The sequence below is a fragment of the Pleurodeles waltl genome, chromosome 8 (assembly GCF_031143425.1).
Source record: "Pleurodeles waltl isolate 20211129_DDA chromosome 8, aPleWal1.hap1.20221129, whole genome shotgun sequence".
Taxonomy (NCBI): Eukaryota; Metazoa; Chordata; class Amphibia; order Caudata; family Salamandridae; genus Pleurodeles; species Pleurodeles waltl.
The window spans coordinates 449,254,635-449,273,858 of NC_090447.1; the positions used below are offsets into that span (position 1 = coordinate 449,254,635).

General features: G+C 47.0%; 1 protein-coding gene across 1 annotated transcript in view; it reads right to left on the reverse strand.

Annotated features, from left to right (window-relative positions):
* LOC138249111 (lysozyme g-like) overlaps nucleotides 1–15,861 on the reverse strand; it is a 177,567-nt gene extending 161,706 nt beyond the window's left edge. Inside the window, exons 1-2 of the mRNA XM_069203137.1 lie at nucleotides 15,676–15,861; nucleotides 15,403–15,541 (exon numbers count right to left, since the gene is read on the reverse strand). Coding sequence (XP_069059238.1) covers nucleotides 15,403–15,541; nucleotides 15,676–15,852 — 316 coding nt within the window. The 5' untranslated portion in view covers nucleotides 15,853–15,861. The remainder of the gene's footprint in view (nucleotides 1–15,402; nucleotides 15,542–15,675) is intronic.
* Nucleotides 15,862–19,224: the final 3,363 nt, after the last annotated feature.

Genomic DNA, 19,224 nt, shown 5'->3' on the forward strand with positions numbered 1-19,224 from the left:
CTGCCGCCTTCTCGACTGTTTTCCTGCTTGTGCATGCTGTGGGGGTAGCCTGCCTCCTCTCTGCACCAGAAGCTCCAAAGAAATCTCCCGTGGGTCGACGGAATCTTCCCCCTGCAACCGCAGGCACCAAAAAGCTGCATTACCGGTCCCTTGGGTCTCCTCTCAGCACGACGAGCGAGGTCCCTCGAATCCAGCGACGCTGTCCAAGTGACCCCCACAGTCCAGTGACTCTTCAGCCCAAGTTTGGTGGAGGTAAGTCCTTGCCTCACCTCGCTGGGCTGCATTGCTGGGAACCGCGACTTTGCAAGCTACTCCGGCCCCTGTGCACTTCCGGCGGAAATCCTTCGTGCACAGCCAAGCCTGGGTCCACGGCACTCTAACCTGCATTGCACGACTTTCTAAGTTGGTCTCCGGCGAAGTGGGACTCCTTTGTGCAACTTCGGCGAGCACCGTTTCACGCATCCTCGTAGTGCCTGTTTCTGGCACTTCTCCGGGTGCTACCTGCTTCAGTGAGGGCTCCTTGTCTTGCTCGACGTCACCTCTCTCTGCAGGTCCAATTTGCGACCTCCTGGTCCCTCCTGGGCCCCAGCAGCGTCCAAAAACGCCAAACGCACGATTTGCGTGTAGCAAGGCTTGTTGGCGTCCATCCGGCGGGAAAACACTTCTGCACGACTTTCCAAGGCGTGGCGGATCCATCCTCCAAAGGGGAAGTCTCTAGCCCTTGTCGTTCCTGCAGTATTCACAGTTCTTCAGCCTAGTAAGAGCTTCTTTGCACCAACCGCTGGCATTTCTTGGGCATCTGCCCATCTCCGAGTTGCTTGTGACTTTTGGACTTGGTCCCCTTGTTCCACAGGTACCCTCAGTCAGGAATCCATCGTTGTTGCATTGCTGATTTGTGTTTTCCTTGCATTTTCCCTCTAACACGACTATTTTGTCCTTAGGGGAACTTTAGTGCACTTTGCACTCACTTTTCAGGGTCTTGGGGAGGGTTATTTTTCTAACTCTCACTATTTTCTAATAGTCCCAGCGACCCTCTACAAGGTCACATAGGTTTGGGGTCCATTCGTGGTTCACATTCCACTTTTGGAGTATATGGTTTGTGTTGCCCCTATCCCTATGTTTCCCCATTGCATCCTATTGTAACTATACATTGTTTGCACTGTTTTCTAAGACTATACTGCATATTTTTGCTATTGTGTATATATATCTTGTGTATATTTCCTATCCTCTCACTGAGGGTACACTCTAAGATACTTTGGCATATTGTCATAAAAATAAAGTACCTTTATTTTTAGTATAACTGTGTATTGTGTTTTCTTATGATATTGTGCATATGACACTAAGTGGTACTGTAGTAGCTTCACACGTCTCCTAGTTCAGCCTAAGCTGCTCTGCTAAGCTACCATTATCTATCAGCCTAAGCTGCTAGACACCCTATACACTAATAAGGGATAACTGGGCCTGGTGCAAGGTGCAAGTACCCCTTGGTACTCACTACAAGCCAGTCCAGCCTCCTACATTGGTTGTGCAGTGGTGGGATAACTGCTTGAGACTACTTACCACTCTTGTCATTGTACTTTTCATAAGAGAAAAATATACAAAACAAGGTCAGTGTATATACACATAGCCAAAAAGTTTTTCCTCTTTTCACTCTTTTCTAAGTGCTGAAAAGTACTTCTAAAACTTTCAAAAAGTTCTTAAAAGTTTAAAAAGTTTTTTTCTGTCTTTCCAAAAAGTTCTGAAAACTTTTTTCTCTTTTTCTATCACTTTAACTCTCTCTAAAAAATGTCTGGCACAGGAAAAAATGTTGAACTGTCCAAACTTGCATATGATCACCTTAGCTGGAAAGGAGCAAGGAGTCTCTGCATAGAGAGAGGTTTGAGTGTAGGGAAGAATCCTTCTTTAGAACTGTTAATTAATATGCTTAGAGTACAGGATAAGGCCATAAGTGCCCAATCTGTAGAAAACGTAGCTAATGGTTCTCAATCTGATCCAGGGACTCCCCCAGGAAAAGGTTCAGGAAAGAAACTTCTCAGCCTGCCCATTACTAGACAGTCTAGCATAGTTGGTACAGAGGTTGAATCACACCATACTAATGGTGTGCTCTCACATTATACTGGTAGCCAAGCTGTTAGGGTGCCCTCTGTAAGGGACAGGTCTCCTTCTGTTCATTCCCATCATACCTCTGTATCTAGAAATGTCCCTCCCACCCACCCTGATGACAGATTGTTAGAAAGGGAGCTCAATAGATTGAGAGTGGAACAAACCAGACTGAAGCTCAAGAAGCAACAGCTGGATTTGGATAGACAGTCTTTAGAAGTAGAGAGGGAAAGACAGAAGTTGGGTTTAGATACCCATGGTGGCAGCAGCAGTATTCCCCATAGTCATCCTGCAAAAGAGCATGATTCCAGGAATCTGCACAAGATAGTTCCCCCTTATAAGGAGGGGGGTGACATTAACAAGTGGTTTGCTGCACTTGAGAGGGCCTGTGCTGTACAGGATGTCCCTCAAAAGCAGTGGGCTGCTATCCTATGGCTATCATTTACTGGAAAAGGTAGGGATAGGCTCCTTACTGTAAAAGAAAATGATGCTAATAATTTCCAAGTTCTTAAGAATGCACTCCTGGATGGTTATGGCTTAACCACTGAACAGTACAGGATAAAGTTCAGAGAGACCAAAAAGGAGTCTTCACAAGACTGGGTTGATTTCATTGACCAGGCAGTGAAGGCCTTGGAGGGGTGGTTACATGGCAGTAAAGTTACTGATTATGACAGCCTGTATAACTTGATCCTGAGAGAGCATATTCTTAATAATTGTGTGTCTGATTTGTTGCACCAGTACTTGGTGGACTCTGATCTGACCTCTCCCCAAGAATTGGGAAAGAAGGCAGACAAATGGGTCAGAACAAGAGTGAACAGAAAAGATCATACAGGGGGTGACAAAGATGGCAACAAAAAGAAGGATGGTAAGTCTTCTGACAAGGGTGGGGACAAATCTAAAAATGAGTCTTCATCAGGCCCACAAAAACACTCTGGTGGGGGTGGTGGGTCCAAATCCTCCTTTAATCAGAACAAGGAAAAGAAACCATGGTGCTATTTATGTAAAATAAAAGGCCATTGGACAACAGATCCCAGTTGTCCAAAGAAAGGCACCACAGCTCCTACCACTACAACCCCTACTGCTACACCTAGTGTCCCTACTAATAGCAGTGGTGGTGGGAGCAAACCTACTAATAGCCAATCCAAGGGAGTAGCTGGGCTCACTTTTGGTAATTTAGTTGGGGTTGGTCTGATTAGGGAGACCACAGAGGCTACTTTAGTCTCTGAAGGGGCTATTGATTTAGCCACTTTGGTTGCTTGCCCCCATAACTTGGAGAAGTACAAGCAACTAACCCTAATAAATGGTGTTGAGGTCCAGGCCTACAGGGACACAGGTGCCAGTGTCACAATGGTGATTGAGAAACTGGTGCACCCTGAACAACACATACTTGGACACCAGTACCAAGTAACAGATGCTCACAACATAACACAAAGCCACCCCATGGCTGTTGTAAATCTCAACTGGGAGGGGGTTACTGGTCCAAAGAAAGTTGTGGTAGCTTCAGATTTACCTGTAGACTGTATATTAGGGAATGATTTGGAGACATCAGCTTGGTCAGATGTGGAGTAGGAGGCCCATGCAGCAATGCTGGGCATCCCAGGGCATATTTTTGCTTTGACAAGGGCTCAGGCCAAAAAGCAAAAAGGACAGGGAAGCTTGGATCCTGGAACAATGGACCAAGTGCTTCCTAAAGCTAGGGCTAGTAGAAGCAAACCACTTCCTACTATCCCTCCCTCTACAGTGGATTCTACTTCTGAGGAAGAGGAATTCCCTCCCTGTGCAGAACCTACACCAGAGGAGCTGGAAGCAGACACTGCTGAGCTTTTGGGTGAAGGGGGGCCTGCCAGGGAGGAGCTGAGTGTGGCACAGCAAACCTGTCCCACATTAGAGGGTCTCAGACAGCAAGCTGTCAAACAGGCTAATGGGGATGTCAGTGACTCTCACAGAGTTTACTGGGAGGCCAACCTCTTGTACACTGAGCATAGGGATCCTAAACCTGGAGCTGCCAGGAGATTAGTGATTCCTCAGGAGTACAGAAAGTTCCTCCTAACACTGGCACATGACATTCCCCTAGCTGGGCACCTGGGTCAAATGAAAACTTGGGACAGATTGGTACCATTGTTTCATTGGCCTAGGATGTCTGAGGACACAAAAGAATTTTGTAAGTCCTGTGAAACCTGTCAAGACAGTGGCAAGACAGGTGGCACTCCAAAGGCACCCCTTATCCCACTGCCTGTGGTTGGGGTTCCCTTTGAAAGGGTAGGGGTTGACATAGTTGGCCCCCTTGACCCTCCTACTGCTTCAGGCAATAGGTTTATCTTGGTGGTAGTGGACCATGCCACAAGATATCCTGAAGCTATTCCTTTAAGGACCACTACAGCTCCTGCAGTGGCAAAGGCCCTCCTGGGAATATTTTCCAGAGTGGGCTTCCCAAAGGAAGTAGTATCAGACAGGGGAAGCAATTTCATGTCTGCATACTTAAAGGCCATGTGGAAGGAGTGTGGTGTAACTTACAAGTTCACAACACCCTATCATCCACAAACAAATGGACTGGTGGAGAGATTTAATAAAACTCTCAAAGGCATGATTATGGGACTCCCTGAAAAATTCCGCAGGAGATGGGATATCCTTCTACCATGCCTCCTTTTTGCCTACAGGGAGGTACCCCAGAAAGGAGTGGGCTTCAGCCCCTTTGAACTTCTTTTTGGACACCCTGTTAGGGGTCCACTCACACTTGTAAAGGAGGGTTGGGAACAACCTTTAAAAGCTCCTAAGCAGGATATTGTGGATTATGTACTTGGCCTCAGATCAAGGATGGCTGAGTACATGAAAAAGGCCAGTAAAAACCTTCAGGCCAGCCAAGAGCTCCAGAAGCAATGGCATGATCAGAAGGCTGTTTTGGTTCAGTACCAACCAGGGCAGAAAGTGTGGGTCTTGGAGCCTGTGGCCCCAAGAGCACTCCAAGATAAATGGAGTGGACCCCACACAATTGTTGAAAAGAAGGGTGAAGTCACCTACTTGGTTGACTTAGGCACTGCCAGGAGTCCCCTTAGGGTGCTCCATGTCAACCGCCTGAAACCCTACTATGACAGGGCTGATCTCACCCTGCTCATGGCAACAGATGAGGGACAGGAAGAAGACAGTGATCCTCTACCTGATCTCTTCTCTTCCACAGAACAAGATGCTCTTGTGGAAGGTGTAGTTTTGGCTGATTGTCTTACTGCTGAGCAGAAAGATAATTGCATAAATCTCCTAGGACAATTTTCAGAACTCTTCTCCATTGTGCCAGGCACCACTTCTTGGTGTGAGCACACTATAGATACTGGAGACAGTTTACCTGTCAAAAGTAAGATCTATAGGCAGCCTGACCATGTCAGGGACTGCATAAAGCAAGAAGTTCAGAAAATGTTGGAACTAGGAGTGGTTGAGCACTCTGACAGTCCATGGGCTTCTCCTGTGGTACTGGTACCAAAACCCAATTCTAAAGATGGAAAGAAGGAAATAAGGTTTTGTGTAGACTATAGAGGTCTCAACTTGGTAACCAAAACTGATACTCACCCTATACCCAGGGCAGATGAGCTCATAGATACACTGGCATCTGCCAAGTATCTAAGCACTTTTGATTTGACTGCAGGGTATTGGCAGATCAAATTGTCAGAAGATGCTAAACCTAAGACTGCATTTTCTACCATTGGAGGACATTACCAGTTTACTGTAATGCCTTTTGGTTTGAAAAATGCACCTGCCACTTTTCAGAGGTTGGCGAACACAGTCCTGAAAGGGCTGGAAGCTTTCAGTGCAGCATATTTGGATGATATAGCTGTCTTTAGCTCCAGCTGGGATGATCACCTGGTCCACCTATGGAAAGTTTTGGAGGCCCTGCAAAAGGCAGGCCTCACTATCAAGGCTTCAAAGTGCCAGATAGGGCAGGGTAAGGTGGTTTATCTGGGACACCTTGTTGGTGGGGAACAGATTGCACCACTTCAGGGGAAAATCCAAACTATTATTGATTGGGTTCCCCCTACCACTCAGACTCAGGTGAGAGCCTTCCTAGGCCTCACTGGGTATTACAGGAGGTTCATTAAGAACTATGGCTCCATTGCAGCCCCTCTTAATGACCTCACATCCAAGAAAATGCCTAAAAAGGTATTATGGACAGCAAGCTGTCAGAAAGCTTTTGAGGAGCTGAAGCAGGCCATGTGCTCTGCACCTGTCCTGAAAAGCCCTTGTTACTCTAAAAAATTCTATGTCCAAACTGATGCATCTGAATTAGGAGTAGGGGCAGTCCTATCACAACTTAATTCTGAGGGCCAGGATCAACCTGTTGCTTTTATTAGTAGGAGGTTGACCCCTAGAGAAAAGCGTTGGTCTGCCATTGAGAGGGAGGCCTTTGCTGTGGTCTGGGCTCTGAAGAAGTTGAGGCCATACCTGTTTGGCACTCACTTCATTGTTCAGACAGACCACAAACCTCTACTTTGGCTAAAACAAATGAAAGGTGAAAATCCTAAATTGTTGAGGTGGTCCATATCCCTACAGGGAATGGACTATACAGTGGAACATAGACCTGGGAGTAGCCACTCCAATGCAGATGGACTCTCCAGATATTTCCACTTAGACAATGAAGACTCATCAGGTAATGGCTAGTCTTATTGTCCTTCGTTTGGGGGGGGGGTTGTGTAGGAAAGTACCATCTTGCCTGGCATGTTACCCCCATTTTTCACTGTATATATGTTGTTTTAGTTGTATGTGTCACTGGGACCCTGGTAACCCAGGGCCCCAGTGCTCATAAGTGTGCCTGAATGTGTTACCTGTGTAGTGACTAACTGTCTCACTGAGGCTCTGCTAATCAGAACCTCAGTGGTTATGCTCTCTCATTTCTTTCTAAATTGTCACTAACAGGCTAGTGACCAATTTTACCAATTTACATTGGCTTACTGGAACACCCTTATAATTCCCTAGTATATGGTACTGAGGTACCCAGGGTATTGGGGTTCCAGGAGATCCCTATGGGCTGCAGCATTTCTTTTGCCACCCATAGGGAGCTCTGACAATTCTTACACAGGCCTGCCACTGCAGCCTGAGTGAAATAACGTCCACGTTATTTCACAGCCATTTTACACTGCACTTAAGTAACTTATAAGTCACCTATATGTCTAACCTTTACCTGGTAAAGGTTAGGGGCAAAGTTACTTAGTGTGAGGGCACCCTGGCACTAGCCAAGGTGCCCCCACATTGTTCAGAGCCAATTCACTGAACTTTGTGAGTGCGGGGACACCATTACACGCGTGCACTACATATAGGTCACTACCTATATGTAGCTTCACCATGGTAACTCCGAATATGGCCATGTAACATGTCTATGATCATGGAATTGCCCCCTCTATGCCATCCTGGCATTGTTGGTACAATTCCATGATCCCAGTGGTCTGTAGCACAGACCCTGGTACTGCCAGACTGCCCTTCCTGGGGTTTCACTGCAGCTGCTGCTGCTGCCAACCCCTCAGACAGGCAGCTGCCCTCCTGGGGTCCAGCCAGGCCTGGCCCAGGATGGCAGAACAAAGAACTTCCTCTGAGAGAGGGTGTGACACCCTCTCCCTTTGGAAAATGGTGTGAAGGCAGGGGAGGAGTAGCCTCCCCCAGCCTCTGGAAATGCTTTGTTGGGCACAGATGTGCCCAATTCTGCATAAGCCAGTCTACACCGGTTCAGGGACCCCTTAGCCCCTGCTCTGGCGCGAAACTGGACAAAGGAAAGGGGAGTGACCACTCCCCTGACCTGCACCTCCCCTGGGAGGTGTCCAGAGCTCCTCCAGTGTGCTCCAGACCTCTGCCATCTTGGAAACAGAGGTGCTGCTGGCACACTGGACTGCTCTGAGTGGCCAGTGCCACCAGGTGACGTCAGAGACTCCTTGTGATAGGCTCCTTCAGGTGTTAGTAGCCTTTCCTCTCTCCTAGGTAGCCAGACCCTCTTTTCTGGCTATTTAGGGTCTCTGTCTCTGGGGAAACTTTAGATAACGAATGCATGAGCTCAGCCGAGTTCCTCTGCATCTCCCTCTTCACCTTCTGATAAGGAAACGACCGCTGACCGCGCTGGAAGCCTGCAAACCTGCAACATAGTAGCAAAGACGACTACTGCAACTCTGTAACGCTGATCCTGCCGCCTTCTCGACTGTTTTCCTGCTTGTGCATGCTGTGGGGGTAGCCTGCCTCCTCTCTGCACCAGAAGCTCCGAAGAAATCTCCCGTGGGTCGACGGAATCTTCCCCCTGCAACCGCAGGCACCAAAAAGCTGCATTACCGGTCCCTTGGGTCTCCTCTCAGCACGACGAGCGAGGTCCCTCGAATCCAGCGACGCTGTGCAAGTGACCCCCACAGTCCAGTGACTCTTCAGCCCAAGTTTGGTGGAGGTAAGTCCTTGCCTCACCTCGCTGGGCTGCATTGCTGGGAACCGCGACTTTGCAAGCTACTCCGGCCCCTGTGCACTTCCGGCGGAAATCCTTCGTGCACAGCCAAGCCTGGGTCCACGGCACTCTAACCTGCATTGCACGACTTTCTAAGTTGGTCTCCGGCGATGTGGGACTCCTTTGTGCAACTTCGGCGAGCACTGTTTCACGCATCCTCGTAGTGCCTGTTTCTGGCACTTCTCCGGGTGCTACCTGCTTCAGTGAGGGCTCCTTGTCTTGCTCGACATCCCCTCTCTCTGCAGGTCCAATTTGCGACCTCCTGGTCCCTCCTGGGCCCCAGCAGCGTCCAAAAACGCCAAACGCACGATTTGCGTGTAGCAAGGCTTGTTGGCGTCCATCCGGCGGGAAAACACTTCTGCACGACTCTCCAAGGCGTGGGGGATCCATCCTCCAAAGGGGAAGTCTCTAGCCCTTGTCGTTCCTGCAGTATTCACAGTTCTTCAGCCTAGTAAGAGCTTCTTTGCACCAACCGCTGGCATTTCTTGGGCATCTGCCCATCTCCGAGTTGCTTGTGACTTTTGGACTTGGTCCCCTTGTTCCACAGGTACCCTCAGTCAGGAATCCATCGTTGTTGCATTGCTGATTTGTGTTTTCCTTGCATTTTCCCTCTAACACGACTATTTTGTCCTTAGGGGAACTTTAGTGCACTTTGCACTCACTTTTCAGGGTCTTGGGGAGGGTTATTTTTCTAACTCTCACTATTTTCTAATAGTCCCAGCGACCCTCTACAAGGTCACATAGGTTTGGGGTCCATTTGTGGTTCACATTCCACTTTTGGAGTATATGGTTTGTGTTGCCCCTATCCCTATGTTTCCCCATTGCATCCTATTGTAACTATACATTGTTTGCACTGTTTTCTAAGACTATACTGCATATTTTTGCTATTGTGTATATATATCTTGTGTATATTTCCTATCCTCTCACTGAGGGTACACTCTAAGATACTTTGGCATATTGTCATAAAAATAAAGTACCTTTATTTTTAGTATAACTGTGTATTGTGTTTTCTTATGATATTGTGCATATGACACTAAGTGGTACTGTAGTAGCTTCACACGTCTCCTAGTTCAGCCTAAGCTGCTCTGCTAAGCTACCATTATCTATCAGCCTAAGCTGCTAGACACCCTATACACTAATAAGGGATAACTGGGCCTGGTGCAAGGTGCAAGTACCCCTTGGTACTCACTACAAGCCAGTCCAGCCTCCTACATTTACAAAATGTGAAAGTTTGATAAATTCAACATTTGATTTGACTTTTTTTGAGTACATGTCTTTTTGAGTATATGTCTTATATATGTGACTATATGTACCAGTGCTGTTGCTAATTTTATTGAGCTTTATCCGACTGAACCATTATTTTGCTTATAATAGTGGGTCCGCAGCACTTATTGTGCCACCCAGTTAAGTAGTCCTTTAAAACATGACTCAGGCCAACCACTGCGGCCTGGGTACAGTTTTAAACTGCCAATTAAAATTAGGCTTGGGCAAAACTTATGGAGTTTTGCGCCGCGGAATTCTGTGGAGTTAAATAAAAACTCAGCGGGATTCTGCAGAGTCCCGCAAGCAGGCAGAATTCTGGCATGCTGCTCTGCTCATGCTGATTTTTAGTGCCAGGAGCTTGTTCCACACTGTAAAATCAGTACAAATGGTACCATGCGTTGTGCTAGAGGGCGCTGCTTCTTACTGCTGCTTCAGTAGATTTTCTACGTGAGCAGAAGCTTTCTCAACTCAAACGGTCACAACCTAGCCTGACGATTGCGTTGGGAAATCTCGCCGGGAGCCGTTCTAGCGCCTGAAATTCTAGCACCCAAATTCTAGCTTGCATGTGAGAAAAAACTCTGCCACGCAGCAGTTGACAGCGTTTTGCTGGAACTCCGTGCTCCAAGCAGAACACAGAGTGGGCAAAATTCTGCAAACTCTGCTGGCAGAGAAGAATTTTTTGCCCACCCCTAATTAAAATATAAAAAAATAGCCCTTTTGTCTAGCTTAAACTTTCCTTTTTAATAAATATGTCAGTTCTATTGTAGGCCCTAACCAGTCCATAGGACAGGGTGCAATGTATTTAAAAAGGTAGGACATGTGTTTTTAAGTTTCACATCTCCTAATAGTGAAAAATGCCCAAACTCATTTTTCACTTCAGTGAGGCCCCGCCTTACCCATAGGATAACACTGGGTTACCTTAATACATTTAGTAAGTGCTGTCTTTTGTTTGGGTAACAGGTAGAAATGTCATGTTTGTTCTCTAAGGTAATTTGAAATCCTTTATAAAGGTGAAGTTGGATTTTAAGTCACAATTTTGAAAATGACACTTTTAAAATGTTGGCATTTTCTTATCTGTACAATTTGGTGCCTGTAGCCTGCAGCCTGTGTCCTGGGTCAGGTAACTGTGAATAGCTGGCAGTTTACCTTTGTGTATTCCACCCAGACAGTGAGACAAAGAGGAATTAGCTGTTGGTAGGATGTTCGATCCTGCCAATATGGGTGGGATAAAGCTGTTCCCTGCTCCCCTTATATTTCAAAAGGCTGCCTCAGCACACTCACAAAGAAATGTAACACCTGCCTTGAAACCCAGACCAGGTGGAGCCTGGGCAGGCTAAGAAAGAAAATTACCAGGACAGGATATGGGACTAGAAGTTTTCCCCACTTCAAAAGCTGGTGCCAGGTATAAATATTGGATCCTCAGACCAGCTGTTCAGTACTCTCCTGAGCCTGTGGAGGACCCCCCAGAAGGACTACATTGTACTTCAGAGGACTGCTCTGCTGCTTGAGGCCTGCTTTGTACCTCAGATGACTGCCCTGCTGCTTGAGACCTGCCTTGCTCCTTGATCCCAGGACTGCCAGAGTGGCTCCAAGGGACAGTTGGCTGGCCTTCTATGTGAGTTACAGGGAGATAACAAGCTCTTGGCCCCAGATGGAGTGAGTCATGACTTCCTAAGTGGTTCCCATCCAGTCCTGAACCCTTGGATGTGGTGTGTAAGGTGCTTCTCCTGACTAACCCTGCAAGTTGGGACTCTGAAAATGTTTTCCCCATAAATGGCCTCTGAACTGACAGAAGTCCAGGACCTACCTGCTTGCCTATCTGCCGAAGCTGCATGGCCAGTCAGCCTGACTTTGCAGTAGCCCCTGATGCTTTCTTCTCCCTACCAGCAAATCTGTTCCGCATGGCCTTCGAGCAATGGTATCCAGCCTTGTGGAGCCCTTGTCGACTACAGCCTGTAGCTTCGTCCCACTGGAGATTTTCAACTTCCAAAAAAAGTGACAAAGTCTGAATGTAGAAATCTTCACTGCAACTTCATCCCATGGCTCCCTCACAATGACACCTCCTCCTCGGACACTGCTGGCTGCCTTGCCCCACTGAACTTTACCTTCCTAGAAATTATTCTTCTAAATTTTTTCCAAAGTCTGAAGCTAAGCCAAGACTGGGCACAATCCACCTTTTGTAGCCACCCGTGTTCTGTCACTATTGGCCTTAACTTTTAACTTTGCCTGGGTCTCGCACAACCAGATACCTGCAGTTGGCTTTTTTGATCTTTTAGGTGCCATTTTTTACCTTGAAACTTTAAAAACTTAAAAATTCATTTCTGCTTCTACTGATTGGATTTGATTCGTTTTGGTGTCATTTTATTTATTACATTTTACTCTATTGTCTAAAAATTGAGTGGGATGTTGTCTTGTTTTGTGTTTTTATACTTCATTACTGTTTGTGTGCTGCATACACATGTAACACAATACCTCTAAGTTAAGCCTCACTACTTATGTGCCAACAGACCAGAGGGTTAAGCACAGGTTGATCCAGTGACTTTTCTGGTTCAAACTGACAAGGATACTAGTTGTTGCTTAAGTAGGGTTTTGTCCTCCGGAACCAATAACCCAATTTCTTACAATAACTTCCTCTTTTATTACATTTCTGAGAACTATAAAGCAAAACAACAGTATGGAATTTTTAATTTCTACGAAGATGTACAATTTCATGTTTAATGAATTGCCATATGGCTAATGTTTCTTTAATTTATATAGAGAGGCATGCAGTGCTTAATTTGTACTTATTGTTTCCGGTACTGAGCACCGGCACTTATTTTTGAGGGCTGGGGCTTATTCTTCTGCCTCAAGCATTTGCTGCGAGCAAAAGACACATATGGGAAAGACGGAGAAAGGGAAAAACGAAAAAACGTCACAAAGGTTTAAAGCAAAAATCCGCAAGAGTGAGCTGAAGGGGTGGGGAGTGGATCTAAATGGATTGAAGAGGTCCGAGATGGCTTCAGGATTACCCTGCCTCAATATTCCGTGCTCGCACATTTAAACGCAGCAGTCGCGTATTTAAGAGGAAGGCTCTGGGCACCGGCACCTTTTTATTTACAAATTAAACACTGGGGGCATGGGATTGAATTTGTTAACAATTTGTACGTTTCTAAATACTTGTATTTTAGTTTTGCTTCTCATTTGTACTGAAAAGGTTTTAATTAATTATTAATATAAATCCGAACTATCAATAAAGACCCATTTATCCATTTAGATGTCACCCAGAAATGGCATGGGGAAATCTTTAATAAGGGAGCAATGGAAAACCATTCTGGCTAACATCAAAAGGTGCTCTAACGACCTGAAGATAACATGAATGTAGCATAAAAATATCTTTATACATATAAGTCACCAAATAAAATGCAGGAGGCAGACAGAAATAAACTTATGAAGTAATTGTGTATCGAAGCATTATGTTGCTATATGTTCTAATTATGCCACAAAATTACATATTGTTTTAGGCATGTGAAAAAAAAATCACACTAATGAAAATAATCCTGAATGTATTGGAATTTTATTTTCATCCGGTTTAATATTCAGCTGGTGGTTGAAGAAGCACTGCAATGGAATTTAAACAGATTGGGCTGCAGTTAGATCCTTGTGTTCATCGGGCATGAAATGGTTCCCCTCTCTAGACAAGAGATTCTCAAATATTTGCTTAGATGCGTTCGATGGTTCGATGTCACATGGCGCCCTTACACTACTTACATACTGCGTTTACAACGGACCGGAGGCCTCCACATGACAGTGTCTAAGACTCTGAGGGTATCCGAAATACATATTATGTCCTCCTCTGATGCTAAGGATAGTTCATCGGAATCCAAACACCAGCCTTGATGGATATGGCTCCCTGGGGTCATCTGGAGAGGTCTTGGGGTGTTTATATGTATTCAATGAACGGGGTTGTATTGTGAATGTAACTATTGCCTTTGGCATGAGTGTATGGGTCTCCCATATTGTCCTTTACATAATGCTTCATCCAGAAATGAACTGTGTGTCCTGTTATTTCCTTCAAACTGCAAACTAAAATTGTTTAAAAATAATGTGCTTGGGTGCTTAACATGTTCGGTTATGATAAATTCACCCGCTGAGGCTGGATAAGTCTATTTGAAGTGATAGCCAACATCATAATTTGGAAGTGGCAGTAGCAGGTATACATCAAAAGAGAGGGTAAGTAGTGAGTGATAAGCGCGTCCCACTCCAACTCTGTGATATTTATAATTCACAATATCATACGGTGCAGTAGCAGGTACACAAAAACGATGAATCTGAATTACAAACGGGGTCATGTCAAGGAAAAGAATGAGAAACTCTGCTCCAGAGTAACGTCAAATGTGTGTAATCTACAAGGTGTGAGTCTCTACAGACTGAGCAGGGGCAGCTCCTCCATTTGGGCAGAGGAGCGTCATCCCCCAGCCAGCAGCAGGAGCTGCAAACCTTTTACTAGGAAGGGTAAACTAGGTTTAGTATCTCTTTGTGGTGAAAGGGGCGTGGCTATGGAGGTGATGGGCAGTAAGGGGAGTGCACAGAGCACTCTGTAGTACTTTTACTACGTTGAGCGGGAGCGGGTAGAATATTGGTTCATGAGGGGTTGCTATGCATTGGCGGAGCGTGGCAAGAAAACAGTTGTTCAGGTGTGCGCCAGGTGGTTCCTGACGTGCTCGGAGGATTTACTACGGATAATTTACTATCCTAATAAAAACGCTGTAACGAAGAACACTCTTCTCCTTACTTCATATTGGCGGCGAGGAAGCTGTTCCTTCGAGTGGTGCGAGCCCACGTGCATGCCGGTTACAGTCGCCCAGGTTGGCGGTTTCATGTGCCTTCATCGTGAGCTACAGCAGTCAGAGCGAGTAACAGGCGAGCTTTGCTCCGACGGTGCCAGGGGTGTGAAATTTTGCCAAAAGCTGAGTTCTATGAGAGCATCTCGTCCTGCTGTGTAGACGGCAGGTATTACATGTCTATCTACACTCTATGCTCCACTCACAAAAAAAAAACACCTTAATGTAGTACTTTTACTACGTTGAGCGGGAGCTGGTGGAATGTTGGTTCAGGTGTGCGCCAGGTGGTTCCTGACGCGCTCGGAGGATTTACTATGGATAATTTACTATGCTAATAAAAATACTGTAACGAAGAACACTCTTCTCCTTACTTCACACTCCCCGCATAGCGCATGTGTGTTTGGCCAGCTGTCTCGGGCCGGCCAAACACACATGCGCAGTAGGCTCTCGCACTGTGTTGCCAGGCTGGATAGAGCCTGAATAGGCTCCCAGTCTGCCTGGGAATGCCCAGGACGCTCCCAGGCAATCCTGACCCTGCTCTGAGCAGTGTCAGGACTGGCCGCAGGGCAGGCTGGGAGCCTGTGTCTGCCTGCACCGACGACGAGGGAGAGAGGAGTGGCACGGCAGCGGAGGAGGTACGTTTTTGTTTATTTATTTAAATTAAATGTTACCCCTGCACATGCAGCACCGCCCCCCCCCCCCCCCTTTACAGGTCAGCAAGCCGCAAATGAATCTGAGATGCTTTTGGAGCTTGATACACACCTTTCAAGTGCTGATTCACTGTCCAGTTTGGAAACTTTATCTGGATTGCCTTAAACATCTGGATTAGAACTTCTGTTCCTTGAGTAATGTGCTCTGCGCTGTCCCACGCCCCTTTAGGCTTGTGCCATTCTTTGTTGAGCTAAAACACAAGACCATTTTGTTTAATATTATTTTTTGAAAAACAAGGAGGTTCATTAAAGATTAACGTTTTTGCTTAACTTAAGGACTACCAATCGCAGCCCACAACCTCACTGCACTGATCTCGGCCCTCACCTGCATTAAACCAAAGGTTTTTCCCCCAACTCCCATTCCATTCTTCAAGATGGCGCCCACACGAGACTCACGGGAAATAATTGCAGCAATCACAGCTGCTTCCATACACAACTTGTGAGCAACAATACCAATGGTTACTTTGTACTTGGCCAGTCTTTTGAAATCGGCTTCTGCCATTTGTAGTGATGCAACGTGCCCTACGACAAAGAAAGCAGTGAGATTAAATTAAAAGCAAAATACCTTTTCGACATCTTTGATTGTTAAACAGGCCAACCTCTTTGTAAATCTGAATAATCAATACATTTCACTTGTGTAGGAAAGTACCATCTTGCCTGGCATGCTACCCCCATATTTCACTGGATATATGTTGTTTTAATGCATGTGTCACTGGGACCCTGCCAGCCAGGGCCCCAGTGCTCATAAGGGTGCCCTGTATGTGTTCCCTGTGTGATGACTAACTGTCTCACTGAGGCTCTGCTAACCAGAACCTCAGAGGTTATGCTCGCTCTGCTTTCCAAATTGTCACTAACAGGCTAGTGACCAATTTCACCAATTCACATTGGCATACTGGAACACCCTTATAATTCCCTAGTATATGGTACTGAGGTACCCAGGGTATTGGGGTTCCAGGAGATCCCTAAGGACTGCAGCACATCTTTTGCCACCCATAGGGAGCTCTGACAATTCTTACACAGGCCTGCCACTAAAGCCTGAGTGAAATAACGTCCATGTTATTTCACAGCCATTTACCACTGCACTTAAGTAACTTATAAGTCACCTATATGTCTAACCTTTACCTGGTAAAGGTTGGGTGCTAAGTTACTTAGTGTGTGGGCACCCTGGCACTAGCCAAGGTGCCCCCACATCGTTCAGGGCAAATTCCCCGGACTGTGTGAGTGCGGGGACACCATTTCACGCGTGCACTGTACATAGGTCACTACCTATGTACAGCATCATAATGGTAACTCCGAAAATGGCCATGCAACATGTCTAAGATCATGGAATTGTCACCCCAATGCCATTCTGGCATTGGGGAGACAATTCCATGATCCCCGAGTCTCTAGCACAGACCCGGGTACTGCCAATCTACCTTTCCCGGAGTTTCACTGCAGCTGCTGCTGCTGCCAACCCCTCAGACAGGTTTCTGCCCTCCTGGGGTCCAGCCAGGCCTGACCCAGGAAGGCAGAACAAAGGACTTCCTCAGAGAGAGGGTGTTACACCCTCTCCCTTTGGAAAAAGGTGTCAGGGCTGGGGAGGAGTAGCCTCCCCCAGCCTCTGGAAATGCTTTCATGGGCACAGATGGTGCCCATCTCTGCATAAGCCAGTCTACACCGGTTCAGGGATCCCCCAGCCCTGCTCTGGCGTGAAACTGGACAAAGGAAAGGGGAGTGACCACTCCCCTGACCTGCACCTCCCAGGGGAGGTGCCCAGAGCTCCTCCAGTGTGCTCCAGACCTCTGCCATCTTGGAAACAGAGGTGCTGCTAGCACACTGGACTGCTCTGAGTGGCCAGTGCCAGCAGGTGAGGTCAGAGACTCCTTCTGATAGGCTCTTACCTGTGTTGCAAGCCTATCCTCCTTCCTAAGTAGCCAAACCTCCTTTTCTGGCTATTTAGGGTCTCTGCTTTGGGGAATTCTGTAGATAACGAATGCAAGATCTCATCAGAGTTCCTCTGCATCTCTCTCTTCACCGTCTGCCAAAGGATCGACCGCTGACTGCTCAGGACGCCTGCAAAACCGCAACAAAGTAGCAAAGACGACTACTGCAACCTTGTATCGCTGATCCTGCCGCCTTCTCGACTGTTTCCTGGTGGTGCATGCTCTGGGGGTAGCCTGGCTCCTCTCTGCAGTAGGAGCTCTGAAGAAATCTCCTGTGGGTCGATGGAATCTTCCCCCTGCAACCGCAGACAACAAAAGACTGCATCACCGGTCCTCTGGGTCCCCTCTCAGCACGAAGAGCGTGGTCCCTGGATCTCAGCAACTTTGTCCAAGTGACCCCCACAGTCCAGTGACTCTTCAGTCCAAGTTTGGTGGAGGTAAGTCCTTGCCTCCCCACACTAGACTGCATTGCTGGGTACCGCGTGATTTGCAGCTGCTCCGGCTCCTGTGCACTCTTCCAGGATTTCCTTCGTGCAAAGCCAAGCCTGGGTCCCCGACACTCTAACCTACAGTGCACAACCTCCTGAGTTGTCCTCCGGCATCGTGGGTCTCCCTTTTGTGTCTTCGGGTGAGCTCCGGTTCACTCCTCTTCGTAGTGCCTGTTCCAGTACTTCTGCGGATGCTGCCTGCTTCTGTGAGGGCTCCCTGACTTGCTGGGCGCCCCCTCTGTCTCCTCATCCAAGTGGCGACATCCTGGTCCCTCCTGGGCCACAGCAGCATCCAAAAAAAAACCAACCGCGACCCTTGCTGCTAGCAACGCTTGTTTGCGGTCTTTCTGTGTGGGAACACCTCTGCAAGCTTCTTCACGACGTGGGACGTCCATCCTCCAAAGGGGAAGTTCCTAGTCTTCTTCGTTCTTGCAGAATCCACAGCTTCTACCATCCGGTGGAAGCTTCTTTGCACCCTCAGCTGGCATTTCCTGGGCATCTGCCCAATCTCGACTTTGTTGAGACTCTTGGACTTGGTCCCCTCTTTCCACAGGTACTCTCGTCCGGAAATTCACTTTGGTTGCATTGCTGGTGTTGGTCTTCCTTGCAGAATTCCCCTATCACGACTTCTGTGCTCTCTGGGGAATATAGGTGCACTTTACACCTACTTTTCAGGGTCTTGGGGTGGGCTATTTTTCTAACCCTCACTGTTTTCTTACAGTCCCAGCGACCCTCTATAAGCTCACATAGGTTTGGGGTCCATTCGTGGTTCGCATTCCACTTTTGGAGTATATGGTTTGTGTTGCCCCTATACCTATGTGCTCCTATTGCAATCTACTGTAACTTTACATTGCTTGCATTACTTCCTTTTGCTATTACTGCATATTTTTGGTATTGTGTACATATATCTTGTGTTTATTTGTCATACTCATACTGAGGGTACTCACTGAGATACTTCTGGCATATTGTCATAAAAATAAAGTACCTTTATTTTTAGTATATCTGTGTATTGTGTTTTCTTATGAAATTGTGCATATGACACCAGTGGTATAGTAGGAGCTTTGCATGTCTCCTAGTTCAGCCTAAGCTGCTCTGCTATAGCTACCTTCTATCAGCCTAAGCTGCTAGAAACACCTCTTCTACACTAATAAGGGATAACTGGACCTGGTACAGAGTGTAAGTACCCCTTGGTACCCACTACAAGCCAGGCCAGCCTCCTACAACTTGGTAAAAATATATGAATATTAAAACAGAATAGGTTACCAGGGGCGGCTCCTCCATTAGGGCGGAGGAGCGTCACCCCCCCCCCCCCCCGACAGCAGCAGGAGCTGCAAAACGTTTGCAACAAGGGGATAATGAACTATGTTTATTATCCCCTCGTTGTGAAAGGGGTGGGGAATCTGGGGTAAGGAGCTGTGAGGGGGAGTGCTCAACACTCCCCCTCACTGCGCAAGTTTTTTTGGC